This window comes from Artemia sp. Qi Xiang Cuo, chromosome 12 (genome assembly GCF_049724085.1).
Source record: "Artemia sp. Qi Xiang Cuo chromosome 12, ASM4972408v1, whole genome shotgun sequence".
Lineage (NCBI taxonomy): Eukaryota > Metazoa > Arthropoda > Branchiopoda > Anostraca > Artemiidae > Artemia > Artemia sp. Qi Xiang Cuo.
In genome coordinates this window covers 916,591-938,012 of record NC_142805.1, presented here as the reverse complement: position 1 = coordinate 938,012, position 21,422 = coordinate 916,591, and the positions used below count along the sequence as shown (strand labels likewise).

Sequence of the window (21,422 nt, the reverse complement as noted above, 5' to 3'; positions counted from 1 at the left end):
AAGAAAGAGATTTAAGGAAGGGGCAGCCCCCCTTATATACATTAATTACTGTTGGCTTCGTGTTACAATTTTACTCCTCACTTTTAGTTGAGAAAAAGCTGTATTTTTTATTTTTGATCGCTTTTCTAAACAAGCCAGGATCTTCCTTCATTGTGAAAAATTTTCTTTCGCAGAAAATACTCCTTCAAAAATTTCTCCCATACTCAAATTTCCCTCCGGAAAAACCTCTTTGAAAATCCTTCTCCCTTTCATTTGAATTTTCTTATCTAGTTTCTAACTGTTTTTCAAATTATTTTGAAAATTCACCCCTTCCATTACATAGAAAATCTGAAAAAAATTTACCCTCCATAGGAAGTCCACCCCTAGAAAAATTTCGACATAAGTCACAATCACAAATACTAGAATAACAGATACTGGACTTTTCAACTATTCTAAACCTAATAGCTTTCCATAAAAGGTTATTTGGATGTTATTAGGAAACAAAGAGGGGCGTTGGAGGTTGAGTAATTGCCCTCTAATTTTTCTTTTATTAAAAAGGGCACTAGAACTTTAGATTTCCTTTGAAATTAGGCCTCTCTCAATCTACTAGGATCATTGTTTGAATTCGATCACCCCCAAGAGAAAAAAAACCGTATCCTTGATCTTTTTCCCACCAAAATTTCTAATTCCACTTTTTTGCAGAGGAAATTGAAATCTCTACAATAGAGTCCTCTTATATGTTGAATCTGATGATGTGATTTGTGCTTAAATAGCTTGATTTTTGTGAGGTTTCCTGCCATTTTCCAAAATTTAGCAAATTTTCTCAGGCTCTTAGTTTCTTAAGGGTAATATTAAACTTGTGAAAGTTAATATATTTTAAATTAGCATGCAAATACAATTATTTTAATGTATTGATTTTATAATTGATTTTGTAGGGTTTCGCTTACTATTGGGTTGAGTCGGTCTTGCTTAGAGTTGGTTTCCATGAAATAAAATTGCAAAAAGTTGAGACAAAGTCCCCTCAAAATCTTTTAAGGCTAGATTGTAATTTTAAATTTATGGAAAATGACAAGAATCTAAAAGAAAGGTCTTTGCTTATCATAACCTAAAAGAAACTAGCCTAATCGCTCAAAAGCTTACCAATTTTTAGAATGCAGACATTTGCGACTTAATATTTAGATTATAGAAATTTCAAAGGACTAAAGCTGATATGGAACTCTAAACACAATCAATTATATATATATAAAAAAAAGAAGAAAAAAACACGTAGTCTATACCCAGCGACTACCATAGGCAAGTGCGACTACTTTTGACTGTGAATAAGACTACTTCTAGTACATAGGTTTATCAGAAAAAAAAGAAATTTAAAAAAAAAGCGGTTAACATTTTCATTTATTTTAATGCTCTATCAACTAAGATAATTCACCTGATGCCTGATCAAATGATGCAGAAAAGTTATGTATAGTTGTGCATCAGTTATTATGAAGGAACATTTGGTTTGTCATGCTGTATCTTAAAGAGGGTGCCTGATACATCAAAAAGTACATTCTGATCCTATTTTTTTTCTAAGTTTTTGTTAGCCTTTGAATGAAAATTGGGTTTGTCATGCTGCATCTTAAGGAAGGTCCAGGACGCCTCAAAAAGTTTAGTCTGATCCTATATTTTTCTAAATCTTTGTGAGGCTTTGAATGAACATAGAAATATTATTAAAAAGGGAGAGGGAGGAGAAGCGCATCAATTAATATAATTTTTTCCTTTATTTGGAGTAACCCTTAGTTTATGTGTAGGGGAGGTAATAGCTCCGTTTTTGTACTTTTCCCTGTTAAAGCTAGAGAAGGGGAGCATCTTGAGTGCGTGAAAATAATTTTAAAACGGAGTGGACGTTATTTCAACCAGGAACTTTGTTCTTTGATCTAAGGTCAAATTTAAACATTGGATCTTTTATCTTTTATTGAGTAAATTAAGTAAGTGTAAAGTGCTTCTGGAAAGGACTTTGGTAGACTTCAGGATGAGAATTTGAGTGATAGGTCTATGAACACTTGAATTCTAAACTGGAGAGTCTAAAATTTGAAAATATCGAAGATAACTTGAATTATTTTCGGAAATTTGTTTGTGAAGTCACTGATGGTTTCCTAAAATGGGCAATCAAAAAGGTAATATATGAAAGATAGATCATATAAAAATAAAAAGAATGTAAGAAAAGTACAGAAAATATTAAAATATGAATGACGGAGGTGTGAAGTGGACGCCAAAGATGAAATTTCTGAAAATCTGGAAGATGCAGTCAAAAGCCAGACGAGTAAAATACATGAATGGAATGTTGAGAAATTGAGAGAGAAGGTTCAATCAGAAAATCCCCTCCACTCTCGTATTTCTGTTCGTTCTAAGTTTTAATGTTGCTCCTTGCTTTCACTTGAAAAAACTTGTTTTTTTATATAGTTTCTTATAATTTTTTAAATAATGCTGGAAAATCCGGCACCCCTTCATATAGATGTCCCTTCCCCCAAGAAAACATCCTCCATGGAAAGATCCTCCCACGTAACCCCCATCCCCGCCGACCCCCTCCCCACCAGAAAAATATTCCTCGTGAAATCGTCTATATCAGTGCTTTCATTCTACTAATGTGGGAAAAAAGTATTTTAGCTCGAAAAAAATAGTAGAATTATAGTAGAACACAATCCTGAAGTAAGTATGTTGTCGTACTTACTATTTGAACAGGAATGTTAACAAAATTGATTCTTACGCTATATTATCAGTGTTTCTACTTCAAATTTTTTCAGTCCCCAAGTGGCTGGGGGAAAATCCCTAGAAATCTCTATTTTAAATACCCAAATCCCTAAAAGTTTTCCCATTTTCTGACTTCTTTCCAAGTTACAAGTAAAGCCTTAGTAGACTGAATTTTAATAGTATTTGTTCAAGGCGACTTTTTTCGCAACTCAGGACCTTTTACGTTTAACAAAATATCTTCTTTGTCGTTTAAAACAATACGTTTTATTTTTCGACTAATTAAATTCGGTTTTGATTTATAGATTCCGGGTCCAGATCTCAGATTCTGGACCATATGAACATATTTCATTTATTTGTTTTTCTTTGCCATGATTTTTTCCTCCTCTGTTACTTCTTTTGCAACACCCTCGTTTTTATTTGAATTAATTAAAAAAAAAATCAAAAAAATAAGTTTTTCAAAGAAAAGTAAAGAACTCCATTAAACAAAAAATTAGCAAAAATAAAATCAAATAACCTACCAAGCGTGAAACTACCAAAAATCATCATGAATATATAAAAATGTTTAAAAAAATACTGTACTGAAAAAAATATAAATGTTTTTACTTTTATAACTTTAATAAATCAAATAATATTAACATTTTGATTACTAAATATCAGTATATGTATATTAAACCGATAATGCACATTCATTTGTTTTTTTTTCAGTAAAGTGCCAATTATGTTCTGGCCTTGGGAAGGCAAGGGGGTTTTGAGCCCAACTTATGTTATTTCTGCTCGTTTTGAGTTTGACTCGGTTATTTATTGTAATTTCTGTTCTTTCTGGGTTTCATTTATTTATCGATGATGATTTGTGGTAGTTTCACGCTTGGTAGATTATTTGATTTTTTTTGCTCATTTTTTGTTTAATAGAGTTCTTTACTTTTCTTTGAAAAACTTATTTTATGGAAATAGTTTTTTTAATTAATCTCTGTTCGTTTTATATTGACATAGTCATTTCAGGGAAGAAGAAAATAATACTTTAAATCTTTTCGTTTTTTCAGAATTTATAGTTTGGCCTGCTATTTGTATGCTGGAGAAATTTTTTTGAGCAACTTTTAACAACATACACCCTTTTAAAAATCTGGGCACAAATAGTACTGTTTAATTTAGTTTCATACCAACTCTAGTAGGTCTGAAATGGAAAACTCGATGACATTAGCAAAAAAATCTGTTTACTTTCTTTGATAGCTTGGATACACTTACGCTATTTTGACTTGATTAAATTTTAACAGCAGAAGTAGCTCCTAAAGTTTGAACATAATACCCTCAGTCGTTCTTGGGATACTGCTGAGATGCCTTATTGGGAATTGTCATTAACAATAAGAGAGGCGTTAGTCACTATCCAATCACTTTCAACTATTAAAAAAGGCACTAGCCCTTTCGATTTCCAATTGAATGAGCCCTTTTGAAGTTTCTACGACAACCCTTTCAATTAAAACTTTATATGCCCCCAGGGCATAACTTACAACCCTTGCCCTGAGGGCTCTGGGGGGAGGAGTTGTCATCCTTAAAGACCTAATTTCCAAAACCTTCAACTACGTTGAATAAAATGGCTATCTAAAAATTTTGATTGGATGTGTTTGGGGAAAAGGTGGTACTAGTCCTTTGAATTTCAAATCAAATGAGCCCTTTTTCAAGTTTCTACGACAAAGATTTCAATAAAAACCTTATATGCCCCCAGGGTATAACTTATAATCCTTGCCCTGAGGGTTGTTGGGGATTGTCCTCCCCAAAAATATGTTTTATATCTGGAAATTAACTACCCTGAACAAAATAGCTATCTCAAAACTTTTTTTGGATGTGTTGGGGGGAATGAGGGGTGGGGGGGGCTAGTTGCCCTCCTATCACTTCCGACTATTAAAAAGGGCACTAGCACCTTGAATTTCCAGTGAAATGAGCTTTTATTGAAGTTTTCACGACAACACCTTCTTTAAAAACCTTATATACCCCCAGGGCATAACTTAAAACCCTTGTCCTGAGGGATGTGGGGGAGTGTCCCCCTCAAAAACATAGTTACTATCTGGAAATCAACTACGCTGAACAAAATGGCTATCTCAAAATTTTGATTGAATTTGTTTGGGGGAATGAAGGGCGTGGGGGGGGGCTAGTTGCCTTCCAATCACTTTCGACTATTGAAAAGGGTACTAGCCCTTTGAATTTCCAATCGAATGAGCCTGTTTTGAAGTTTCTACAACAACGCCTTCTATAAAAACCTTATATGCCCCCATGTCATAACTTAAAAACCTTGCCCTGATGGTTGTGGGGATTGTCCTCCTCAAAAATATAATTTTTATCTGGAAATCAACTACGCTGAAAAAAATGGCTGTCTCAAAATTTTGATTGGATGTGTTGGGGGGAAGGATGGGCGGGGGGGGGGGCTAGTTGCCCTCCAACCAATTTCTACTATTACAAATGGTACTAGCTCTTTGAATTTCCAATCAAATGAGCCTGTTTTGAATTTTCTATGGGAACGCGTTTTTTAAAAACACTAGATGACCCCAGGGTATAATAAAACCCCCGGATCCTGTGGATGTTGGGGGATTGTCTTCTTCAAAAATATATTTCTTATCTTGAAAACAAATACAGTGTTCACAGTGGTTATCCCACTATGTGTATTGGATGCGTTTTGGGAAATGATGGGCGTGGAGGGGGGGGGGGGTAGTTGCCCTCCAATCACTTTCGACTATTAAAAAGGGTACAAGCCCTTTGAATTTCCAATTTAATGAGCCTATTTTGAAGTTTCTACGACAACGCCTTCTATAGAAACCTTATATGCCCCCAGGGCATAACTTAAAACCCTTGCCCTGAGGATTGCGGGGGAGTGTCCTCCTCAAAAACATATTTTATATCTGGAAATAAACTACGCTGAACAAACAGGCTAACTCAAAATGGTGATTGGATGTGTTTGGGGGAATGATGGGCGTGGGGGGGCTAGTTTCCATCCAATAACTTTCTACTATTAAAAAGTGTACTAGCTCTTTGAATTTCTAATATAATGAGCCTGTTTTGAAGTTTCTACGACAACGCCTTCAATAAAAACCTTATATGCCCCCAGGGCATAACTTGAATTCCTTGCCCTGAGGGTTTTGGGGGAGTGTCCTCCTCAAAAACATATTTTCTATCGGGAAATCAACTACGCTGAACAAAATGGCTATCTCAAAATTTTGATTGAATGTGTTTGGGGGAATGAAGGGCCTGGGGGGGGACTAGTTGCCCTCCAATCACTTTCAACTATTAAAAAGTTCACTAGCCCTTTGAATTTCCAATCGAATGAGCCTGTTTTGAAGTTTCTACGAATACGCCTTCTATAAAAACCTTATATGCCCCCATGTCATAACTTAAAAACCTTGCCCTGATGGTTGTGGAGGAGTGTTCTCCTCAAAAACATATTTTCTATCTGGAAAACAACTACGCTGAACAAAATGGCTATCTCAAAATTTGATTCGATGTGTTTGAGGGAAGGATGGGCGTGGGGGGGGGGTATTTGCCCTCCAATCACTTTCGACTATTAAAAAGGTCACGAGCCCTTTGAATTTCCAATCGAATGAACCTGTTTTGCAATTTCTACGACAACACCTATAAAAACCTTATTTGCCCCCAGGGCATATCTTAAAACCCTTGCCCTGACGGTTGTGGGGGAGTGTCCTCCTCAAAAACATATTTTCTATCTGAAAATCAACTACGCTGAACAAAACGGCTATCTCAAAATGTTGATTGGATGTGTTTGGGGGAATGATAGGCGTGGGGGGGGGCTAGTTTCCCTCCAATAACTTTCTATTATTTAAAAGGGTACTAGCTCTTTGAATTTCCAATCGAATGAGCCTGTTTTGAAGTTTCTACGACAACACCTTCTATAAAAACCTTATTTGTCCCCAGGGCACAACTTGAAACCCTTGCCCTGAGGGTTGTGGGGGAGTGTCCTCCTCAAAAACATATTTTCTATCGGGAAATCAACTACGCTGAAAAAAATATCTATCTCAAAATTTTATTGGATGTGTTTGGGGGAAGGATGGGCGGGGGGGGGGGTGTTGCCCCCCCCCAATCACTTTGGCCGAATAAAAAGGGCACAAGCCCCACCAAATTCCAAAAGAATGAGCCCTTTTCGAAGTTTCTACGACGACTCCGTCGATACGAAGTGCCCGGGTATGGAGAAAAAAAACACATTGTGCCAACATCGTTCTTTACTTTGGCAGCGCTAGTGCGCTGCCTATGATTGTTACAAAGGATTGGGTTGAATGACATCCAACCAGTCACTTTTTCACGCATTATTTATGTTTTGACTTTTATTATATTGAGTTGTTAATTTGAAGCAGGGTATAGTAGCAAAAATGAATCACTTGAAGCTTTATTTAAGAACAGCGCCTACATTTTGATGTTTTGAATTATTCGATTTTAACTAGTGCAGATTACTACCTGCCTCCCAGTTTTCCAGACAATGCTGAATGTAGACGCACTTTAAACTGTATTCAGAAAAATTTAATGAAAATTACCAAATAATGAGATTTAAGAGAAAACACCAAAATACTAAGATTAACACTCCGAGTCATCGTTGTCGTCACCATTCCCACCGTATTTCCCCATGCTTAAAAAAGCGACGCATTCGGACGCAGTCACATTCGTTTTCACGGGCTTTATTTTTTTCTTTCAACTCTCGGTAAAAGTAGGGAGGCCTTTACGCTTCATCCTATACTTGAAAGACATCGTCGCAGCCAAAATTACGTTTTTGAGCCCATTCCTCTTTTCATTTTTTACTGTTTTCAGAACACTGTAAAGTCTTTCCACAACGAAAATTGAGCAGGGACGTCCAAAAATAAACCGAATTACATGAAAAATGCTAGTGAGCTTAAGCACTCCACTTGGCGTCTTGATGGACGCCACCCAGTTCCAAAAATCAATCGGGTTTTCACCATAAAGCAAACTGTCGTCTGGACTAAGCAGCGTCAATGCGCACCACTCTTTGTCAACCAGCCCAAAAGCCCACGAGGGGTACATAAACTGTTTGCAAAAAAGCCGCAACGATGGAATATCATCATCCGATGTGATATTTGGGTCTATAATGTTTACAAAGTTGTAAATATTGTGATAAAATGGAAACCGGTAGACTAGCTGGGACAAAGCTTCAATTTAAAATTTCTGGGCAATATCCTTGATGCTGTTGCATTTCTCCGCCAACTTTGTGTCTTTTCTTTGTAAGGAAAATAGACGGGTGGTCGCTTCTAATTCTAGGTAAACCTTAGAGGCGGGTAGGAAGAATTTTTCTCTTTTAAGGTTCACACACTAAACAGAGTTAATTTGTTTCACATAATATTTTACCATGAAATTGTGACAAAGGCTCTTCACAACTTCTAGTACTTCTCTTTTAAGCAAGTAAAATCGTGGCGAATCTGCCTGGTACAGAGTATTAAAATCATTGAATACACCCAAAGCATAGTAAACAAATTTGAAAGGAATCCTTTGGTATAGATTCTTCAGTGTCAGAAATGTCTGTTCATTGCCAGGAGTCGTGTCTTGTTCAGCAAGTTCTTGCAAATAAACGTCTATGGTATCCCGTGCTTTCAGTATGCTTGTCACAGTTTGTTGCATGGAAAGCCATCTAGTGGGAGCTAGGGCTTAAAACTTCATCTCTTACTCTTCAGCGGCCCTTCTGTGCTCTTGCAACTTGTCCATTCTTTTTGGGCGGGTACGGATATGACTTGTCAAGGTGAGGCAAAGATCCTCCGAACTTTTCGGTAAAATCTTCGAAGCATATTGAGCACAGAGGTGACACAAATGGCATTAGCATTTGATAACAATGATCCAATCATACTTTGCTTTATTTTTGTTGCCACACTGTTGTTGATGCCCATCATTGTATTTGTTGTACCGGCATATAAGCCTACCCAGTTCCTAAGATCAACACCAACATCCTTTAGTGATTGCAGACAAGTGTCAAGACTCCAGAACACGCCTTCAGCTGTCCCATCAGGACAACTGACAATGTCTAGGACATCTACATTTGTCTCAAGTTTCTTGCCTACAGAACTCACACAAATAGCTAGCTGTTTGCAAACAGTATTGTCCGTTGTTTTGTTGATAATAATCGAGAACGTGGAGGCTTTGAGGTCATTTAACAGCTTTTGCTGATAGTAGGGTACAATCCCTGTCGAACAATACATGTGAGTTTTTGATTTCCTGCTTTCACACGGTTTAGGACATCCTTCCCAGGTAGGGACTTGAAGAGATGGATAAGTTTGTCTGACATCTAAAAACACAAATTGTTGGCAACCAGAAACTCTCCTATTTTTGTCCCTGTTTCCAGAACCTTGTCCTCTAGGGATTTATAAAAAAAAGTGTTCCAATAGGCTTCAATATTCTTGATTTCAAAAATTCTCCCCAATTTCTTTGTATTTCTAGCCCTTCATGTGCTGAATCAAAGCAACTTTTCCTTGGCTACCAATATTTATTGTAGTTGTGCTATACTTGCATTCTGCAATAGAGTCTGATGGTGCATCAGACAGATTGGCCCCTCCACCAAGCCATTCCAAAAACTGAGTCTCCTTTTCCCATGTCACTTTGTACTTTTGTTCGCACTTCTTTTGAACAGTCTTGGAAAAACTTCCAGGTTTTGTCACCGGCCTAGATCTTCTTTCTTTTTCATCATCAGTATCACTGTCACCAACTCATCCTCCATTCTGTAAAACTCATCCTCCATTCTTACAGAACTATTTTTCTCTACCTGAAAAGGAAAGGCCAATCATAACAACGACCAGAGAATTGCTGTTTATTGAATGTTTCACTGCTAGATTCAAGTTTGTACAGGCTTAAAGGAGCACTCAGTTTATGTTTAATACTAATGATAATTATTTGCGCGTATTAATGCTGATTATTTGTCAGTTTATATTAAATTGAAAATATTTTACTGTTTACAGGTTTTTATACCTTTGTGCTTTCACACTTAGTCAGTTTAAATGGAAGTTTTACATGGATTCTTTTGTTTTCATAATATTTGATATTAACTGACAGCTTTGAAAGAGGTTTGCAATGCGTCTTTTGTTCAACACTGCAAGTGGCAAAAAAATGAACCTTCAGTTTTTGAGACTTCAAGAATGACACATTTTTACCAAAAATGACAATTTTTGGATGCTCAGGGACACATTCATGGACTAAAAAGCTGGCAACCCTGGGTGGTAGGGGGCACGCCGCCTCTCCAACATTTTTGGCCATTTGGTATAGGAGGTATAGCAGGGAAAAGCCTGAATTCAGATGAGAGCAGAACATGATCTGGTAAAACTTTAGAATACCTTAGCTGCCTGAAACAGCTAAATTTTCAATTGAATTTAAAATAAAATAGAACAAATTTTCCCTGCTCTCACTCAAATGTTGGCACATCTATTTTTCTCTGCTTTGCCCTATTCTTTTGTTCTTATGTGGCAGCTTTTCCTCTTTAGCTTGTCTATCAAGTAAATGGCTAAAATACTATACATTGTTGACTTAGTTTTTTTTTATGGAAAATAAACTTTAGCTGGGTATGCCAGAAGTCAACATATATAGACAAACTATTTATATTTCTATCAGAAGACAGAATTTTCATGCTCTGTATGGTTACTTATATTTTTGAAAGTGCATTGCAATATGTTTATCCTACTCTTGATGAACATAAATTAACAAACTATGATATGCTGTAAAAACATAAGTATTTGTTCTATTTATGGTGAATTGTTCTTTTATGCTTAACTTTTTACTTAGAAAAGTTTTTACTATAGAAGAGAATAAAGCAATACTAAGCTAGAGGTCAGGGACGAGATTTGCCATGGAGCAAAGGCGGCTGCCCACCTAGGATCTTCAAAAGCCATCTCAACTCCCCTCCCCCCCCCCCAAAAAATATAAAATGAAATAAATAAGATATTTTAAGGCTAAGCTCAAATAACTTGGCTGTTTCATTATATAATAATATCTTTTAAGTTGAGAAAAAACACCAATTAATCATTAGTTCAAAGTTTTATTTTGAATTCATGCTTCTGCTATGAGTAAGCTAAGAAAATATGATACAATATACACAAAATCATCCAAAAAATCAAATCAACTTAACATGCAGATACACTATAGCGAAACTTGTAGTCTGTGTGTTCATTGAAGACATGATACATGGCATAATCAGCTATATTAGTTTGGTAAAGATGCAGAGAACGAAGCTCTAATATAGACTAATTATTTCTTACCGTATATTGTTCAGTCTATTTGGCTGTAAATGTGCATATGTGCTTCTATTTGTATTTGTCTATCACGTCGGTCCTTCGATGTTGGTTATTTTGTTATCAAATTTTGCGGGCCTATCCAAGTCCGAAAAAATCAAAAACTTAGTCAATCGCTTTTACCAAATCCAACCGTTGTATCCAAAATTCCTATTTCCGTAACAAGCCCTTCCCCTGGAAACTGTGGTGGATTCAGTCATCCTCAAATATATATTTATTAGATTTTTGACTGTGAGCGTGGGAGGGGGCCAATTCGCCCTGCAGTTTTTTGGTAACTTAAAAAGGGCACTAGAACCTCTAATTTTCGTTCGAATGAACCTTTTCTCAATTTTCTAGGACTACTGTATCGATATGATCACCCCTGGAAAAAAAAAACAAAGAACAAACAAAACAAATAAACACGCATCCGTGATCTTTCTTTGGGCAAAAAATACAAAATTCCACATTTTTGCAGATAGCAGCTTGAAAAATCCACAGTAGGATTTTCTGTTACGCTAAATCTGATGGTTTGATTTTCATTAAGAGTTTATCAGGGGCGTTTCCAGTTTTTTTCGAAAATAAGGCAAATTTTTTCAGGCTCGTAGTTTTTGCTGAGTATAAGTAAACTTGATGAAACTTATATATTTGAAATCAGCATTAAAATTCAATTCTTTTGATTTATATACTGGTATCAAAATTCCGTTTCTTAGAGTTTCGGTTACTATTGAGCCGGGTCGCTCCTTGTTTACAGTTCGTTACAACGAATTTTTGGAAAAAACAAGAAAAACAGGGGTCCATTACACTTTCTAATATGTTCCACATTATTATTTATACAAATATACCACTTTCGAAACCTTATCATCCAGTAAATAGGTGAATCTGGTTAATGGTAAAATTGCGGAAATTGTACTGTACTCCCTGTTTCGTCTCGTTTGCTCAGCTCAAATGTGTTCTCCTGATAGTTTAGGGCCTTTTACTTCCTAAAATCTGTCAGTTCAAGGCAGGATTTTCTTGTTTTAAAAGTTTCAAAAATAGAAATGAATACACCCTCTATATCGACAAATAGAACAGAAATGAAATCACTTACAAACAAAATCATTGTTTTCAAAATCATTGAAAACAAGAATCTTTTGCATTGAAAACATGAGAAAGAAATCATCGAAAAAGAAAGTATTACTTAGTGCTTCTTATAATAATGTTCGTAATGTAGCTAGATAGGTCAAATCGGTTGTAGTTTAGTCATATATGTTAGAAAGGGGGGGGGGGGTAGGTCCCGGAATAATTTAATTGTTTTAATTTTTTACTTTCAATATTTAAATCGAAACTCGAATATAGCTCCGAATTCTCTTATTTATAATTTAAACAGCTAACAAGCGCTGATAACGTCCTATTCCTTGCGTTTTGGATTCACATACTAGCGCATAAAGGTAGAAATGCCTCTATATACAATATCGTGCTAACTTCTTGCTTTTTTTGCTTTTCTAAATATTTTTTTAACCGGTTCCAAAAACTGAATTGACGTAAATGTACTCAGGATTATTACGGTTATTAGTCGCATTTCACGTAGCACCACGGCTACTTGTGTGACTTCTATCTCTGTATCAGTATTCTATACAAAATGTCTGTGGCAAGCAGGATAAAGTGAATCCAAGCAATACGTATATCCATGTTTTTCTCAAAATTTAGAAATTTTTGCTCACATCTGAGGGATACCACCCCATACTCTCTATCAATTGTTATCAGTTTTAAAATTCAGCACTAGGAGACCGAGCTTCACATGGAGAAAGGAATTTTAGACTTAAGAAATATCCCGTACCTCCTCCTCCTTTCCATAAATGTATACCCCATCACAGAGATCTTTTTGAAAAAGCTGTTTAAAATAGTGCGTAGTTAAAATGTTAGGTTTAGTCTCACAGCTGTTTAGCTATACAGTACAGTAATTTGCAAAGCTTGTTTACAGTACACTACTCGTCTGCAGCAGCTCGTTGCTCTAAGCCTTAGTAACAGCCCAATCCACCACTTAATTTGTGTTTGTTTGATGCATGTGCCTTGTTTATATGTCCTCTGTATTGTTTTTGAATTTAACCGAATAATATCTCTGCTAAATAGTAACTTTTCTTCGTTATCACTTGAGAAAAAATATCCAATTGAAAACTTAAGGAAGAAACGGGCTGTCTTTACATTTTAACCCCTTGCTGTCCCCCCTCCTAATCAAGTGGAAGTGTGTATTTAAATGTGGTCCCAAGATCGGAACAGCTTGGATGCTGCATGTATTATTCTGTAAATTATTAATCCAGAATAAGCACGTCTGTAGGCGCAGCGATGTAAGAGTTGATCCAAATTGAACTATTATTCCGCCAGGGACTGAGACACTGAAACCCGTATATAAGGAGATATTTTGCCAAGTCGTAGTCGTAGTCACAACCACGACTACAGTGAAGCCCTGTAAGAAGAGCCACTAAGATGGTCAAACCTTTAGTTCCTTAACAAGTTCCGTAAAAAACAGTTTTTTCCCACTCTCAACTTTGATATTTTACATAACATTGTTAAAAATATAATTTTATCAGTTTTACTTGGTTATAACAAACTATAAGGGTAGAGGTCCTTGCTTTCTTTCATTGGCTCAAAACTAACTTGGAAAAGTAATGTATAGGGGAACAAGAAGAAGAAAGTATTGAAAGAGGATAGGATTTGATTACCATCTACGTCTTCTTATTGTAGTATAATAACAGAAAGTGAAGACAGTGAAAGCAGCTCAACTTAACAGTGAAAGCTGCTCAACTTCTTTGGCAGGGGGGCAAGACCTTCTTCCCCCCCTTCCCAATATAAATAATGGAGCTACACCCTTGGGGTTTTCCCAAGTAAAGTTCTCCTTGAGACTTTCTTTCCAACAAAAATCTTCTTTTTAATATCCCTCCCGGCAGCAATTCCCAACCCCTCTTTCAAAGAATTTCCATACATTTTCTAATAGAAAATACTGTATGTATAAGAAATGGTTGACCTTCGTAGCTAATACACATGAACTCAAGAATTCATCTTCTTCTCTCAACAACTTGCCTTGATCGAAATTGCCAAATGTGAGAAATTTTTTTGTTTTTTGTATCGAGCGTCAAAACAAAACAGCATTGTTAATTTATAAGAGTGAGAACTGACACTAGTGACGACGTAAATCTACTAACATCATCTAATGTTTGGCGACAAAAGACTTCCTTTCAGTGTAGTAATACGAATAAGAAACTCATTGGTGTATTTGGGAAAATCAAGGCAATAATAAATTTCTGATTTCACTTCCTGTCAGGTAAAGGATAACAAAGCTTACAAATGCCAAGGGTATCAAAAAATTAGATGGCGTTGATAGTTTTTTGTCGATGCTATTTTCACTTCCCATTCTTATAAGTTACCCTTAGTCTTTGGTCGAAACATCTGCAATATCAAGGAATTATTTGGATAGATTGGGGAACTTAATGTCTTAGGATAGATTGTCTGAGGATCAAATCAAATAAAGGTCGTCAACTCTGCCAATTATTGGCCCTTCTCAAGTGCTTTACTTTAAAGAAACCTTTGGGGATGAACCTCAAGGGGGAGTGAGAATACAGCCACAAGCGGATGGGCATGTTTGTGAGTTTCAGTGAAGTATTCATCTGTCTTTTTAGTCTATCAAAATAGAATATCTTTACACTGCCAAAATTATGGTGATGGACTAGCGTCATTTCCATTGCTGAAATGTGCTTGACAAAAAGTTATTTTCTTTTGAATTTTAGGAGCTCTGAGCTTTTCTTCTGGATGGAAAGTAGGGCAAGAGCTAGAGTACAGCTACACGGGAAGATCCGTCGCAACTATACGGGGTTTGGGCAATCAATTTGCTGTGGTACAAGTCAAAGGAGTTCTTGTTGCTCAAGCTATTGATGAATCAACACTAGCTATTAGAGTGAGTAAATTTTATTACCTCAGAGTAATTAGTGTAAAACAACAAAATGAATAAAGAATTTTCAATTTCATAAATTGAAGAAAAAATGTCAAATCATTAATTTTTATAATCATCGATAACAACAATAGTTCATAAAAATTTCTGCCAAGAACTTTCTTATAAAAGTTTCTGCTAAAAATTTAGGTTGTCAAAACAAAAAATTTAGGTTGGCTCACTTTCATGCGGCTTAATAATCAATCAGCTATTTCAAGTTGAATTAAATGAAAAAAAACCTCGCTCTTTACGCTGAAGTATGTTATTGTTTAAAAAATTAGAGTTGTGAGAAACAGTCAAACTTTAGCTTAAAGCGCAAGGTGTTGAGGAGGGGAAATACGGAATAATTTCTGTTCATTTTAAGTTTTAATGTCGCTCCCTACTTTCAGTTGAGGAACTTGTTAATTTTCTGTCATTCAATTTCTGAACGTTTTTGAATTAATGCAGCTTTGATTTTGGCTCACCGTACATGAATAATTAAACAAAATTTGGATATAATTTTTACTTTTTTTGGCTAAATGGCTTTATCGAAATTTTGTCCTGACGTAAGTTACGTAACGAACTTCTATATTTGCATGTTTTTATTGCGTATATTGGGGAGTTCCCCCGTAGTCAGTACCTCGCTCTAGACGCTAAAGTTACAATTTTGTTCGAAGTTCTAAACCCCTGAATCACAAAGGCGGTTAATTATAATAAATAGCTCTTTTGAAAGAACTAAAAGAAAACTTTACCGTAAAGAGCCAGGTTTTGACAAAGGGGCGAACCCCCTGATATATCTAATAATTTCTGTTTGTTTCAATTATTAATATTGCTCCTTGCTTTCAGTTGAAAAAACTTGTTTATTTTGTTTAATTTCTGATCGTCTTTTAAATAATGCTGGGAAATCTGGCGTCACCTTCGTAGAAATGTCCCTTCCCCCTAAGAAACATCCTCCATGGAAAGATCTTCCCCGGGTCCCTTCCCCAGGGAACAGTTGGGGATTAAGTCAGTCCTCAAAGACATGTTTATTATATTTTCGATTATGCTGAACAAAATGGCTTTTTCTCTGGGTCACTGATTGGGTCACTTCAGGAAAACAATGAGCATGGGAGGGGCCCAAGTTGCCCTCCAATTTTTTGGTCACTGAAAATGGGCACTAGATATTTTAATTCCGTTTGAGTGAGCTCTCTCGTAGTATTGTAGGACTACTGGATAGATACAATCACCCCTGGCAAAATAAATAAATAAAATAAACAAGCATTCGTGATCTTTTTTCTGGCAAAAAACACAAAATTCCACATTTTTGCAGATAGGAGCTTGAAACTTCTATAGTAGGGTTCTCTGATACGCTGAATCTGATGATGTGATTTTCATTAAAGTTCTATAATTTTTAGAGGTTGTTTCTTCTTTTTTTGAAAATAAGGCAAATTTTCTCAGGCGCCCAACTTTTGATACGTAAGACTAAACTCGATGAAACTTATCAAAAAACTTTCGATGAAAAATTCCATCCTTTAGAGTTTCAGTTACTATTGAGCCGGGTCGCTCCTTACTTACAGTTCGTTACCACGAACTTTTTGATAAATTACTGTAGAAATGTCTCAACTGACAATTTTCACAAGCTGACCAATGATTAGCGTTGTGCAGGTACCAATATCCTGATTTGATGACTTCGGTCGGGAGTGCAATATGTGGTTGGGGGGAAATCATCCAACGCTCCTATAGTTGCCTTGAAGTTTCAGCTTAATACTTTAAGCTCAATTCAATTTCCTATTAAATAAAAAAAACAATTTTTTTAATCTGAAAGTAAGGAGCGACATCAAAACATAAAAGGAACAGAAATTATTCTGTATATGAAAGGGGCTGTCCCCGCCTCAACCCCTCGCTCTTTACGCTAAATTTTTTAATTGTTTTAGAAAATAAATTTGTGAGTAAGAGTCAAACTTTTGCGTAAAGAGCGTGGCGTAGAGGAGGGGACAGCCCCTTTCATATACGGAATAATTTCTGTTCGTTTTAAGTTTTAATGTCGGTCCTTACTTTCAGTTTAAAAAACTTGTTTTTTTATTTAATTTCTGATCTTTTTTAGTTAACGCAGCTTTTATTTGCATAAAAATTTTACTTTTCTTTTGCTAAATGGATGTCTTTACAAATTAACTTACGTAACTAACTTCTATATTCGTATATTTTTCTTCTGGCAAAAAATACAAAGTTGCAGATTTTTGCAGATATGAGCTTGAAACCTATGTAATAGGGTTTTCTGATACGCTGAATCTGACGGTGTGATTTTCATTAAAATTCTTTCACTTGTAGGGGATGTTTCCCCCTCTTTAAAAAATCGAGTAAATTTTCTCAGGCTCGTAGCCTTTGATGAGTAATACTAAACTTAATAAAATTTATATATTTAGGATCAGCATTATAAACACATTCTTTTGATACATTTATTGACATCAAAATTTCGTTTTTAAAAGTTTCGATTACTATTGAGCCGTATCGCTTGTTTTTTTATTGTTTTTTTTTATTACGTATATGTTATTACTTATATGAAGGGGTTCTCCCCTTAGTCAATACCACGCTCTTTACGTTAAAAGTAAAAAAAATTTATTATTCACAAACCCCTGAATCAAAAAGGCCTTTTAATTATAATATATAGATATTTTTAAAGCAATAAAAAAAAACTGTAGCTTAAAGAGTGTGTTATTGACTTGGGGGAGAACCCCCTCACATACGTTATAATTTCTGTTCGTTTTAAGTTCTAATATTCCTTCTTACATTTCAGTTGAAAAAACTTGTTTTTTTTATTTAACTTCTGATAGTTTCTTAAATAATGCTTGGAAATCCGGCGCCCCCTGCAGAGAAAGGTCCCGTACCCCACAGAAACATCCTCCACGTAAATTTTCTCCATAGTAATCCCCTCCTATAGCCCCCCCCCCCCTCCAGAAAAAATCCTTCCTGAAAATGGTTGTATACTTCCCAATAACCAATAAATAATGCTGGCAAGTCCGGCGCCCCCTTCATGGCAATTTCCCTTCCCCCATGAAAACGTCCTTCATGGAAAGATCCTTCCATATAGTCCCCGACCCTCTCCTTCCCCCACCTACCAGAAAAAATCCCCTCTGAAAAAGTCTGTATACATCCCAATAACCAATACTATATGTTAACATTGAGTAAAGTTCATAAATTTCAGCCCTCCCCCTGGGGACTTTGGGGGATCAAGTCATCCTAAAAGACATTTTTATCATATTTTTGACCATGTTGAACAAAATGGCTTATTCTCAAAATTATTGATCGGGTGACTTTAGGAAAACAATGAGCGTGGGAGGGGCCCTAGTTGCCCTCCATTTTTTTGGTCACTTAAAAAGGGCACTAGAACTTTTAATTTCCGTTCCAATGAGCCCTCCCGCGATATTCTAGGACTACTGGTTTGATACGATCACCCCTGGGGAAAAAAACAAAAAAACAAACAAACAAACAAATAAACACGCATCCGTGATCTTTCTTCTGGCAAAAAATGTAAAATTCCACGTTTTTGCAGATAGGAGCTTGAAACTTCTACAGTAGGGTTCTCTGATACGCTGAATCTGATAATGATTTTCATTAAGATTCTATGATTTTTAGAGGTTATTTCATCCTTTTTTCGAATATAAGCCAAATTTTCTCAGGCTCGTAACTTTTGATGCGTAAGCACTAAACTCGATGAAACTTATATATTTGAAATCAGCATATGAAGTTTGATTCTTTTGATGTATCTATTGGTAGCAAAAATTCCATCCTTCTAGAGTTTCAGTTACTATTGAGCCGGGTCGCTCCTTACTTACAGTTCGTTACCACGAACTTTTTGATAAATTACTGTAGAAATGTCTCAACTGACAATTTTCACAAGCTGACCAATGATTAGCGTTGTGCAGGTACCAATATCCTGATTTGATGACTTCGGCCGGGAGTGCAATATGTGGTTGGGGGGAAATCATCCAACGCTCCTATAGTTGCCTTGAAGTTTCAGCTTAATACTTTAAGCTCAATTCAATTTCCTATAAGAAATATTTTAACTGAAAGAAAGGAGTGACATTAAAAGATAGAACAAAGAGAAATTATTCTATATATGAAAGGGGCTGTCCCCTCCTCAGCGCCCCGCTCTTCACGGTAAAATATTTATTACTTTAAAAAGTAGAGTTGTGACAATAAGTCAAACTTTAGCGTAATGAGCGAGGTATTGTAGAGGGAACAACCCCTTTCATATACGGAATAATATCTGTTCGTTTTAAGTTTTAAAGTCGCTCGTTACTTCCAGTTAAAAAAAAATATTTTTTTTATTTAATTACTGAACGTTTTTTCAACTAATGAAGGTTCAAATTTGGCTCAACGTATTTGAAAATTAAAACGAAATTTACTTATTAATTTTGGAAATGTTTCCCTCGTGTAAAATTTCCCCCGAAGCAATGATTTGAGAAGGGGCTAACCCTCTTCATATACATAATAATATATGTTCGTTTTAAGTTTTGATGTTACTTCTCACTTTCAGTTGAAAGAACCTGTTTTTATTTAATATATGATCTTTTTTATACAATGCAAGGAAATCTGGCTCCCTCCACCCTCCAGGGATATTTCCTTCTCCTTAAGGTATATCCCTCCATCTAAAGTTTTCCCACATAAAATATATCCCTCTTTACCAGGAAAATTCCCCCAAAACAATTCCATTCTAGCTTGAATTTACCCCCGGACAGTTCCTTGCGGACGATTGCAGCTGAAATTTTTTTTAAAGCACACTTTCATTTGAAAAATACTTTTATTAATTATAGTTTAAAAATCCTACCAAAACCCCCCCTCCATTGATACTCCCCCCTTCACCCCCTAGTATAAAGGGCTCCAGCAGGAAATTCCCTGTGGAGAATTTATCCTATTGAAAACTCTCCCATAGAGAATATTTCCGATGAAAAATCTTTACACCTACGAAAAGTTTCTCTAGACACTTTCAGCCCAATAAATATTTCCCCCAGACAATTCCCCTTAATATCTCCAATGGTAAAACTGAGTCAGCAAAGAGAAAGCAAGACAAATAAAAATAATTTTGTTTAGAAATCCTGACAATTTCCCTTGAAAAGTCAACCCCCAGGAACCTCCCTCCCACAGACAATTATCCCCATAGAAAATATCCCTTGCAGAGAATTCTCCCCCTCCCCCAGAAATGTCTTTATACTTCCCAATAAGATTTACTATACGTAAACTATGGGTAAATTTTATGACTTACAAACATTTCCCCAGAGACTATGGGGCGTTTGTTATCCTCAAACACATAGTTACAGGGCTTTTCAACTATGCTGAACAAAATGGGTATCTCAGAATTTTGGTCAAATAACATTTGGGAAAAAAGGTAGGTGGGATATGGGCACGTTGCCCTCCAATCTATTTAGTCACTTAAAAAGGGTACTAGAACTTTTAATTTTCATTTGAATGAGCCCATATCTGATATTCTAGGACTATTGGTTTGATGTGGTGACCCCTAAAGAAAACACAAATAAACGCGTATCTATGATCTTTCTTCTGACAAAAAATAGAAAATGGTACATTTTTGCAAATGGGAGCTTGAAACTTCTATAATAGGGTTCTCGGTTACACGGAATCTGATCGTGTGATTTTCGTTAATATTCTCTTACTTTCACGGGGTGTCTCCCTTTTTTTCTTTGAAAATCTAGCAAATTTTTTCAGGCTCGTAGCTTTCGATGGTATTACTAAACTTAATGAATCTTATATATTTGGAATCATAGGCAGCACAATAGCACTGCCTAAGTTAAGAACGATGCTGGCACAATATATTTGTTATTATTATTATTTTTTTGTCTTAGACCAGGGCACTTGGTATCGAACGAGTTGTCATAGAAACTTACAAAAGGGCTCATTCAGTTGGAAATTGAAAAGGCTTGTGCCCTTTTTCAATAGTCAAAAGTGATTGGGGGGCAACTAACACCCTCCCACAATCGCCCTATCTCCAAACACATCCAATCAAAATTTTGAGATTGCCATTTTGTTCAACGCAGTTGAAAGGTCCGGAAATTATGTCTTTGAGGAAGACAACCCTGCTACAGCCCTTAGGATGAAGGTTGTAAGTCATGCCCTGGGGACATCTAAGGATCTTATAGAAAGTGTTGCCGTAGAAACTTTAAAAGGAGCTCATTCGATTGGAAATTGAGAGGGCTATTGCCCCTTTTGATAGTAGAAAGTAATCGGATGGCGAATGGCCCTCCACGCCCATCATTTCTCCAAACACTTCCAATCAAATTTTTATATAGCCATTTTGTTCAACGTAGTTGAAAAGTCTCGAAACTATGTCTTTGAAGATGACCACCCCCCCCCCCCCTCCTCCCCCAAAGGCCTCAGGACAAGGGTTGTAATTTATGCCCTTGGGGCATATAAGGTTCTTATAGAAAGCGTTGTCGTTGAAACTTTGAAAAAGGCTCATTCAATTGGTAATTGTGAGGACTAGTGCACTTTTCATTAGTCAAAAGTAATCAGAGGGCAAATAGCACCCTCCCCCA

At 36.1% G+C, this 21,422-nt stretch overlaps 1 protein-coding gene across 1 annotated transcript in view; it reads left to right on the top strand.

Annotated features, from left to right (window-relative positions):
* The window catches only part of LOC148945644 (vitellogenin-like), a 145,152-nt gene that overhangs the window by 1,027 nt on the left and 122,703 nt on the right, over positions 1-21,422 (top strand). Inside the window, exon 2 of the mRNA XM_089098230.1 lies at positions 14,717-14,883. Coding sequence (XP_088954356.1) covers positions 14,717-14,883 — 167 coding nt within the window. The remainder of the gene's footprint in view (positions 1-14,716; positions 14,884-21,422) is intronic.